This window comes from Mus musculus, chromosome 7 (assembly GCF_000001635.26).
Source record: "Mus musculus strain C57BL/6J chromosome 7, GRCm38.p6 C57BL/6J".
NCBI lineage: Eukaryota > Metazoa > Chordata > Mammalia > Rodentia > Muridae > Mus > Mus musculus.
Window position 1 is genome coordinate 102,899,409 of NC_000073.6, and position 10,957 is coordinate 102,910,365.

At 40.0% G+C, this 10,957-nt stretch overlaps 2 protein-coding genes and 1 pseudogene across 2 annotated transcripts; 1 reads left to right on the forward strand and 2 right to left on the reverse strand.

Moving 5' to 3' along the window:
• The first annotated feature begins 933 nt into the window (after window positions 1-933).
• On the forward strand, window positions 934-1,978 carry Olfr570 (olfactory receptor 570). Its single transcript, NM_147110.2, has one exon. The coding sequence runs from the start codon at window positions 961-963 to the stop codon at window positions 1,897-1,899; it is 939 nt and encodes a 312-aa protein (NP_667321.1). The 5' UTR covers window positions 934-960; the 3' UTR covers window positions 1,900-1,978.
• Window positions 1,979-6,047: 4,069 nt separating this feature from the next.
• LOC115486496 lies at window positions 6,048-9,125 on the reverse strand (annotated as a pseudogene).
• Window positions 9,126-9,460: 335 nt separating this feature from the next.
• Window positions 9,461-10,429, reverse strand: Olfr571 (olfactory receptor 571). Its single transcript, NM_147085.2, has one exon. It carries the CDS (start codon window positions 10,427-10,429, stop codon window positions 9,461-9,463), a length of 969 nt encoding a protein of 322 aa, NP_667296.2.
• Between the last annotated feature and the right edge of the window lie 528 nt (window positions 10,430-10,957).

Sequence of the window (10,957 nt, forward strand, 5' to 3'; positions counted from 1 at the left end):
CCTTTCTTTATAAATATCAAAGGCCCCTAATCAGTACAACAGTCAAAGAGCTGAGTTCATTTTCAAATCTCTGTGGTAGACCCCTTAAAAGTCACATAACCTGTGCCATAATGACAATAGATGATGAATTCATTGAAAAATATTGTCAATACTAACAGATTTCTTCAGTTGTCTGGGTCTACTTTGACTCTGTTCATATACAACTATGGTCTGTGTGAACACATGTATGCTTCAGGGAACTCTTCCGTGCTTCAAAATTTTATATTTAATTTACTTATTCTGTATCTTAAAACATGTAGTTTGAGGTGCTGGGAAGATGGCTCTGTCACTAATGTTCTTTCTGTGAAAATGTAAGGACCTAAATTCATTTCTCCCGTCTGCATTTATAAAAGCTGGGCATGGAGGTGTGTGTCTGAGGACTGAGGAGGAGAAAAGAAAAGATTCCCGAGGTTCTCTTGTCAGCTGGTTTAGCTGAGGTGGAGAGCTCCAGATACAGTGAGAAATTTTATCTGAAAAAGTAAGGTGAAAGAGATAATGGGATGCATCTCATGTTGACTTCTGGTCTCCATATGCATGCAAAGATACATGGGAACCTGGACACACACACACACACACACACACACACACACACACACACACACAAATACATATGCATATAGAAAGATGTGGACTTTTTTGTTGTATTAATGGAGGTATCAAAAATACATCTGTACTTCCTAGCTTTACAGTTACTTATAAATATATATTAAAATAAAAGTAAATTTCTATATAAAAAGAATAGAAAGGTCTTAAATTAATACTATGAAGAAACTGTTTCAAAGTTATTTATTTGTATCCCCTAATTTGACTATATTAAATTTAACTTGTGTTTTGTAATAATTATATTAACTAAGAGATAATATTTTCGATTGTTGATGGCACTGTAGGTCCTGCAGCAGCTGACCAAGGCACATATTTGTGATGATTCTCAATACCTCCGAGGTCGAAATCTCTTCATTCCTACTGATTGGGATCCCAGGCTTTGAGCATATGCACATTTGGATTTCCATCCCTATCTGCCTCATGTACCTGACAGCTATCCTGGGAAACTGCACCATCCTCTGTGTCATCAGAACAGAGCCTTCTCTGCATGAGCCCATGTACTATTTTCTCTCCATGTTGGCCTTCTCTGATCTAGGTCTGTCTTTCTCCTCCATCCCCACTATGCTAAGAATATTCTTGTTCAATGCCATGGGGATTTCCACTGATGCCTGCATTGCCCAGGAATTCTTCATCCATGGATTCACAGACATGGAATCTTCAGTGCTCCTCATTATGTCCTTTGATCGCTTTGTAGCCATTCGGCACCCCCTAAGATACAGTGCCATCCTCACAAGCTCCAGGGTTGTGCAAATTGGGCTAGCCTTTTCTGTTAAAAGCATTCTCCTGGTGCTTCCCCTTCCATTCACTTTAAAGAGACTCAGATACTGCAATAAACGCCTCTTGTCACACTCCTATTGTCTCCACCAGGATGTCATGAAGCTGGCGTGCTCTGACAACAGGGTTAACTTTTACTATGGGCTGTTCGTTGCACTCTGCATGATGTCAGACAGTGTGTTCATTGCTGTGTCTTACGTGTTCATCTTGAAGACAGTGTTGGGTATTGCATCCCATGGGGAGAGGCTCAAAGCTCTTAATACTTGTGTATCCCATATCTGTGCTGTGCTCATTTTCTATGTCCCTATCATTACCTTAGCTACCATGCATCGCTTTGCAAAACATAAATCTCCATTAGCTATGATTCTGATAGCAGATGCTTTCTTGCTGGTACCACCTTTGATGAATCCCATTGTGTATTGTGTTAAAACTAGGCAGATAAGAGTAAAAGTTTTAGAAAAACTGGGTCTGCATTCTAAGTAATTGGAACAATGTTATTAGAAGTTGCATTTTCTGTACAATAGGCTACTTTAGAGAGACAGCAGTGTTTCATCCTCAAAGGAGATTATTCCATTTACCTCATAGACCTATAGTTTGTTACAATCAATCTGTACTATTGCTTTTCTGTTTTGAAGAAGGAAGAAGCTTCATATTTTACAGAACCTCTATGAAATCGTTAATTGTTATTTGGATGGTTGAAGACATCTATCCCTAGGTACAAAATTGAACAATAAGAATTTGCACAATCTTCTAAAGAAAATCTAGGAGATGTGGTTTTCCATTGTGTCTGGGAGAAGCCCAAAAGACACCAGAACTGTTTAACATCTCTGTATTTGTCTCTTATTTTGATATTCTATATGTTGCATTAAACCCTTTACCACATGTCTGAGTTTGTCTGAGTCTGTTCTTTGCTGTTCACTGTTGCAATACAGGTGTCACCCTGAGCATTGCTGAGACCATGACATTGCAGAATCAGCACTGCTGTAAGCTTGTGAGTCAGTACTCCTATTACTGACATCCTGGGTAATTTAACATACCAATTACTGATTGAGCATTATGTTCTAGGGTTATGTGAAAAGGAAACTATACAAACTGCCATTTGTCCATCCTGATTTATGGTGGAATCAACTTTAGAGTGATAAATTATGATAAATTAACAAATGCTTGGCATTTGTTAGCATCATGGTAAAAGTTAGGGGATAGAGAACTGTATCTCAGGAGTTGGAGGATAATTTACAACTCCAAGTTACACATGTTGATGAATCTTACACCAAATATTGAATGAATTCCTTCACAGAAAGGAGCTATAGATTGTGCACTTTTAAATCTCTTATCAGTGATATAACTTTTCTATAATATGTGCTTGGTGGATGTGTATCAATTTGCACTGAAATTTGAAAGTAAATGAGGGAATGTTGGTAAAAAGGTAGCACAAAGGGATATAAAATCAGGACACCTCTTTTTTTTCATTTTTTATTAGGTATTTAGCTCATTTACATTTCCAATGCTATACCAAAAGTCCCCCATACCCACCCACTCCCCTACCCACCCACTCCCCCTTCAGGACACCTCTTTATTTGATTGCTTTCACTGTGAAATAACATCCCAACCACAGCAACTTGGAGTAAGTGTTTATTCAGCTTATTCTTCTAGGTCACAATCTATCTCTGAGGGAGGTAAGAGCAGGAACACAAGGCAAGAATCTGAAGCAGAAGCAATGGAAGAGTGATGCTTTCTGGCACACTAAGTAGCTTGAGCTTAGCTGCCTTTCTTATACAGTTCAGACTGTCTATAGTAAGCTGGGCCGTCTTACATCAATCACCAATCACAGACATGACCACAGGCAATCTGATCATGACAACTCTCTTTTCTTCTTCCCTGATGAATCCAAATACTGTAAAATTGATGTTAACAACGAACCAACACAAAACAAATATCAAATCATGAAGTTTGTGTGATGAGAAAAATCTTGAATCAGATTAGCAAAGTGTATTCAGTAGGTAATGAAACCCAGGGCCAATGTTCCCCTTGTTCTGCTGAAGTTAGCTGGAGTAGTCATTACCTTGACTCTGTAAAGGCTCTCTCCTCTCTACACATCAGTAGAAAAAACTAATGCTGCAGAAATATAAAGAATTTTGTGGGATAGAGGGATTCTTCCATGAAGACCACAGTGTGGATACTTCGGTTCTTCTTAGAAGGGGGATCAAAATAATATGGGAGGAGATACGGAGGCAACGTTTGGAGCAGACACTGAAGGAAAGGCCATCCAGTGACTGTTCCACCTAGGGAGCCATCCCATACAGTTACTTTACCAGACATTAATGTGGATGCCAACAAGTGCTTGCTGACAGGACCCTGATATAGCTGTCTCCTGAGAGGCTCTGCCAATGCCCAACAAATACAGAAGTGGATGCTTACAGCCATCCATTGGACTGAACAGAGTCCCCAATGAAGGAGCCAGAGAAAGTACTCAAGGAACTGAAGGGATTTGCAGCCCCATAGGAGGAACAACAATATGAAACAACTAGTACTCCAGAGCTCCCAGGAACTAAACAACCAACTAAAGAGTACACAATGAGGGACTCATGGCTTCAGTCACATATGTAGCAGAAGATGACTTTGTGGGATATCAGTGAGAGGAGAGGCCCTTGGTCTTGTGAAGGCTTGATGCCCCAGTGTAGGTGAACCCCAGGACAGACAGGGAAGTGGGAGTGGGTGTGTTAGTGATCTGGGGAGGGGCAGATGGGATAGGGGGGTTTTTGGAGGGGAAATGGGGGAAGGGGATAAAAGTTGAAATGTAAATAAAGAAAATATCTAATAAAAAAGGAAAAAATAAAAAGAGGGATTCTTCCATTGAATCTCTTCCATTGTAAAGAAATCCAAAATGATGTAATTTTTGTGAATATAGATGAAACTGAAAAAAGTTATGAGTGAGTCAACCCAACCCAGACTCCAAAGGACAAATGGCACATGTTTTTTGTATGTGAATGCTAGCACTGACTGAATCTTTTGTTTGTTTAACTTGAAATACCCATGGAGTCTGGAAAATGAAAGTGATGTTGATGATGTACTTTTTGGGAAGGAGCTGGTAGAAGACAGGCCAAATGAAAGTAGAGTGTAAGGGAAATGTTACAGCAGGGCGGGGTATGGGAGACTGAGGAGATGAGCAGTGAGTTTAGGAAAGCTAACCAAAAAGAAGGGTTATGAAGAAGCCATATGGAAACATACTATTCTGTAATCCGATAAAAAATACGAAAGATAAATTGAAGGGAGGTTTGTTGCATGGGTAGTTACTGATGCTCTCAGAAGCAATGGTTACTGAAAATCTTCAGTGCCATATAGGGAATAATTCTGTAGGAGTTATTGGTCAGGAAGATCCTATAGGTCCCCAAACAACACAAGATCTTGTCAGGTTTGTTTGTTTGTTTGTTTGTTTGTTTTGCCCATCAAAACTAGGGTTTAAGACCTTATTTTTGAAAATGTGATATACCTGGGCTGCAAGATATAAAGAAAACCAGTAGGTATAGAATTGGAAACTTCCTGCCTGAGGGATATTAATGTTCCAAAAGGTGCTAAGGGAGTAATGACAAATACTTTTACTCAGTTGTGAGCCCTACAAACTTCAAAACCAGGCAAGCTATGTCTGTTGGTGCAATAGTGGCACAATTATCCTGGGAGTAACCAAACGTGCTCTGGTTGTACTTAAGCCTCACACAACAAAAGGGAGACATATCTGTTATTATAAAGCTTGTCAACAATCCATACTATATGGGGAACAGGTCCAAGGGGAGAAAATACACCACTGTTGTTTAAATAAATTGACACAGGATCAAATTGCATTCCAAATCTCTGTGTATATCCATAAAAAAAAGCTACTTCCAGACTTAGTGAAAGAATTTTCTCTCTTTTTTTAAAGATTGGTTTATTATTATACATAAATATACTGTCGCTGACTTCAGACACACCAGAAGAGGGCATTGGATCTCATTAAAGATGGTTGCGAGCCACCATGTGGTTGCTGAGATTTGAACTCGGGACCTTCAGAAGATCAGCCAGTGCTCTTACCTTCTGAGCAATCTCAAAGGCCCAAGAATTTTCTCTTTGTAGTAAATGACAATGAATTCACAGACCCAAAGTGGTGAATATGCTAAGAATAAGTGGTAGCTGAGGGTCAGTCTTAAATAAGACGATTGTACTTCCTCTTCCACACTAAGGTTTAGGGAACATTGAGAAAGAGAGAAATGGAAAGAAGGCAAGACATCTTTTTTAAAAATTAAAAATATTTATTTACTTAGAAGCATTCAGAATGTCAACAAAAGAACTGTAATTTTCTTTTGCAATTACAAAGTGATGTTCAGTTAACAGAACAGTTAAGCTACATCAGAGACAACTGAAGGTGAAAAATAACACCCCCCAAACAAAACAACACTACTGTCCCTATATATAACTAATTTGTGCTGTGCACCAACAGAAACCTGCTTTAAATTTACATGCCAATTTTATAGCCCTCAGACTGTACCAGACAAGGCTATTGAAAATACCACCAGGACAGAGCTATCTAAAGACATATTCAGTAGTGTGTCAATATACAAAAAAAGACATTGTATGGTTTTTAAAAATCTTACACAGCCTTACAGTTCAATTTTTTCTATAGAAGGAGTGAATTGTGTACAGGGGTTATTAAATGTTTTATAAACAAGAAAAAAAACTGTGCTAGAACCAACATATTCATCATCTTCTTCATCTTCTTTTTCCTCTTCTTCCTCCTTTTCCTCCTCCTCTTCATCCTCCTCCTTCTCTTCTTCTTTCTTTTTCTTGCTCTTTTCAGCCTTGATCACTCCCTTATTCTTCTCTATATCAGCTTTTCTTTTAGCTCTGTAGGCAGCAATATCCTTTTTGTAATTCTCCTACAGCTTGGCAGCCTTCTTGTCATAGGGCTGCTTGTCATCCTCAGTGGTGCTTTCCCACATCTCTCCTAGTTTCTTTGCAACATCACCAATGGACAAGCCAGGAAGCTCGCCTTTGACTTGTGGGCAGTACTCAGAACAGATCAAGAAGAAGGCTGAAGGAGGCCTCTTGGGTGCATTGGGGTCCTTGAACTTCTTTTTGGTCTCCTCTTTGTGGGGGATGTAGGTTTTCATTTCTCTTTCATAACCTTATCAGCCTTTGCCATGTCTTCAAATTTCCCTTTTTCTCTAGCAGACATGGTCTGACCTCTCTGAGCACTTCTTGGAGAACTCTGAGAAGTTGACAGAAGTGTCTGGATGCTTTTTCTTATGCTCCTCACAGCAGGCTTGCACAAAGAATATGTATGAGGAGTTTTTTATCTCTTGGCTTTTTAGGATTCTTTGCCCATGTTTAGTTGATTTTCCTCCACAAGGCACAGAGTCCCGCAGTGACAGGTGGCCTCTTGCTTGCCCTGGCCTGTCTCTATGGAACTCCCTGAAGACATCTTTAAAGCTTAATGCTCATTAATAATAAGCATTTGACTAAACTATAATCCATTCATGACTTCAAATGCACAGTCACTTGAATTAATGAAGTCTGCACTAATTATCTTGGAGGGATTTCAGCCATCAGAAAAAGCAGAAGGGAATGATCATCAGAAAAAGGGAAGGAGCCCCTCAACAGAGGAATGGATACAAAAAGTGGTACATTTACACAATGGAGTACTACTCAGCTATTAAAAAGAATGAATTTATGAAATTCCTAGGCAAATGGTTGGACCTGAAGTGCATCATCCTGAGTGAGGTAACACAATCACAAAAGAACTCAAATGATATTTACTCACTGATAAGTGGATATTAGCCCAGAAACTTAGTATACCTGAGATATAAGAGACAATTTGTAAAACACATAAAACTGAAGAAGAAGGAAGACCAAAGTATGGACACTTTGCCCCTTCTTAGAATTGGAAACAATTACCCATGGAAGGAGTTACAGAGACAAAGTTTGGAGCTGAGACAAAAGGATGGACCATCTAGAGACTGCCATATCCAGAGATCCATCCCATCATTAGCCTCCAAACGATGACACCATTGCATACACTAGCAAGCATTTGCTGAAAGGACCCTGATATAGCTGTCTCTTGTGAGACTATGCCGGTGCCTAGCAAACACAGAAGTGGATGCTCACAGTCAGCTATTGGATGGATCACAGGGCCCCCAATGGAGGAGCTAGAGAAAGTAACCAAGGAGCTAAAGAGATCTGCAACCCTGTAGGTGCAACAACATTATGAACTAACCAGTACCCTGGAGCTCTTGGCTCTAGCTGCATATGTATCAAAAGATGGCCTAGTCGGCCATCACTGGAAAGAGAGGCCCATTGGACACAAAAACTTTATATGCCCCAGTACAGGGGAACGCCAGGGCCAAAAAATGGGAATGGGTGGGTAGGGGAGAAGGGGGGGAGGGTATGGGGGACTTTTGGGATAGCATTGGAAATTTAATTGAGGAAAATACATAATAAAAAATATAAAAAAAGAAAAAGGGAAGGAAATAATCACAATATATTGTATACAAAATTTCTTTTTTAATTAAAATAAAGAAAACAAAGTTCAGTTTAGAGTTTCTGCAAGTATTCCATGATTGTCTGAAGTCGTCATTCTTGTATGTTTGTTACCAAGTATGTTCTCTAAGGAAATAAAATAAAAAACTGATTCTGTATCTCCCTCCAATATATGTAGAATATTCAAAAATTGTTATGTTATAAACAAGGAAAACTCCTCATATTAATAGTCATGATAACATAAGGAAAAATTGAGAAAACATTCTATACCTGTAGAATGGAACAGAAATTAAATTGTGTTAGTTCATTTTTGTTGAGCACCATCCACAAAGTTCATTTGCACAGTTATGGCACATGTAGTCTCTAGATGGGCAAATGTCCTCTTGATCTAGACTGATTTGACTTTCATGGCTTGCCTCGGGTCTGCAAGTGTCAGTCACTTGCCTCAGGGTGCAGATTTTCTCAGGTCTGGACTGTGACCTAGAATGTGTTCTAGAGGCCAGGTAGAGAGATGAAGGACTTTCCATAGCACAGTAAGTCAAATCTTGTTGAAGATTCCTTCTCTCATCACATTTATTAATACTCTATTTTAAAACAAATACATAGGATAGAGAAAATCAGGTGTCCAATTTCAAAGTCTCAGTGGAAATAGTTGGTGTGGGTGAGGATATGCAATAGTCTTATTAGGAGGTAAAGAACTGAGAATGAAGACATCCCACAAACAGTGTGTAAATTGCATAGCAAACATACATACACACTCATTTCATATAGTTTTGATGCTGGCCTAGAGTTTACAATCCTGTTACCTCAGTCTTTTAAGTATTTGTATTAGAGGTATATAACTATCATTCTCTGCTCAGGACATTATAGTTACTAACATTAATTAGAAGCCCAACTTTTAATGATGTAACTTTGAATGATGTAAATCTATCTTTACCTGTTATTTTTCTCAAGTGCAAGGGATTTTAACCACAAATTTGCATATATTAAAATTCTGATTAAAAAATTGAAAAATGAGTAATGAAAAATACATAATTGTTTTTTCCCTAGGCTGATATGGTAATTTCTTGGTATGAAGAGAATGAAAAAAAGTGCTTGTTCCTTTGATTATCACTACGAATACTACGTATGAGTAGCAACTCAGGTGAAAACTCTCCTCCATCCAGCTGGGGAGGAGGCTTATCTTACCTCTCTTCTTCCATGTAGTTTAATTCCTCCACTTTTCTCAGTTACATGGTATACAGTTATAGAATTAACAAACATGGCCTCACTAGGATGACTGTGGTATGGTACAGAATCCAGCTTTGCCTAATGTCACTTATAGATAGTACCACAGTAGATGGCTCACTTTAATTCTCTGGGACTTTTTTTTTTTCTTCAACATGTTCATATACAGTTGTAGAAAAAAGTAACTAAGTTGTGTATAGACATGTATGGACCAAAGTGACCTGTCAGCTGCAGTGAAGCGAGTTTTCAGTCATGGAAGCCTTTGTGTTGGGAGTTCTTTACCACAACCATATAGGAGAATCTTTCTTCACTAAGCACAGCCCACCTTTGTGGGTAGTAACCTCTTGAGAATTTTTTCTCTAATCTCCTTCATCTTGACACTGTAGAGAACTGGGTTCATCAGTGGAGGGAGCAGGAAGTGGACATAGGAGAGGAGCGTGTGAGCAGGCGGAGGGAGTGGCAGCTTGAATCTGTCAATGAGTGCCAAGAGAATCATGGGTATGTAGAAGAGAAGCACAGCAGAGAGGTGAGCAGCACACGTTTGCCCAGCCTTCCAGCGGTCCTCAGCAGATCCCACACCTTGCAGTGCTCTCCCAATCAGCCCATAGGAGAAGAAAATCAGCAGAGGGTCTAGTACCATTGCTGACAGTACCACAACCAGGCTGTAGACCGCACCCCATGCTTCTGGGCAAGCTAGGCGAGCCATATCTGGGTGCAGGCAGTAAGAATGTGTCAGGACCTGTGGACGGCAATATGGCATGCGAGCCAACAGGATTGGCAGGGGCAGATGGAGACTCAAGCATCGGAAAGCAATGGCTACGGCAATCTTGCTAATGACACCATTGGTGAGGATCACTGGGTAGTGGAGAGGGCGGCAGATGGCTACTGCCCGATCGAAGGCCATGGCGAGCAAGACAGAGGACTCCATGACAGAAAAGACATGGATAAAGAACATCTGTAGAAGGCAGGCTGAGGCAGGGACAGTGTGAGCATCAGCAAAGGCCAGGCCTAGCAGGGTGGGCATTAACACGGTGGCCAAGCCAACATCAGACACACTAAGCAAGAAGAGGAAGAAGTACATTGGTCGATGCAATGTGGGCTCCAGGGCAATGATCCAGAGGATTGTACCATTGCCAAAGGCAGAGAGAAGGTAGATAGTGATGAGAGGCACTGACCACCAGGATGGTGCAGCTTCCAGGCCAGGCAGGCCCACTAATAGAAAAGTGGGGGCCATTAATGAGCTGATGTTTGAGGTATCTTGGGCGGACAATGGTGACATAGTTCAAGATCACTCTGAAACCTGAAAAGTAATTTTGTTTATTTGATCATGAATATATTTGTTTGTTTTTGGAAGATATATTTTACCACAACCTGCCTCTCCCCTTTAGGCACAGACTCATTCACACAGTGCATACATGCCCACCCCCACCCCTTCACACCCCTCCTGTCTGTAGCTTGCTTTGTATAGCTATTCTTTGTGCTTATGTGTATTCCTTTAGCCCTGTTTTGGTCTCTACTTTCTTCTAATTTAATGTTCTTCTTTATTTGATACACATCCAGGAGAAGATCTATGCTAACATGATTAGCTTCTCTTCTTAACTCTAGGCTGCCTGTCTTCTGTGCTCCTTAACAATCACATTTGGTCTCCATTACCAATTCTCAGTAAAGTCGCCAATTACTATTTTTATAAGCTAGATGGTTTTGTTGTTATTGTTCATGTTCTATGTTGAATTTTTTCATATAATATATTTTGATGTTACTCTTTCCCCTCTCCCAACTCCTTCCAGATTCTCCTACCTCCTTACCC

Coding starts and splice junctions, on each gene's coding strand:
- Olfr570 (NM_147110.2), top strand. CDS start 961: ATGATTCTCAATACCTCCGAGGTCGAAATCTCTTCATTCCTACTGATT.
- Olfr571 (NM_147085.2), bottom strand. CDS start 10,429: ATGTCACCATTGTCCGCCCAAGATACCTCAAACATCAGCTCATTAATG.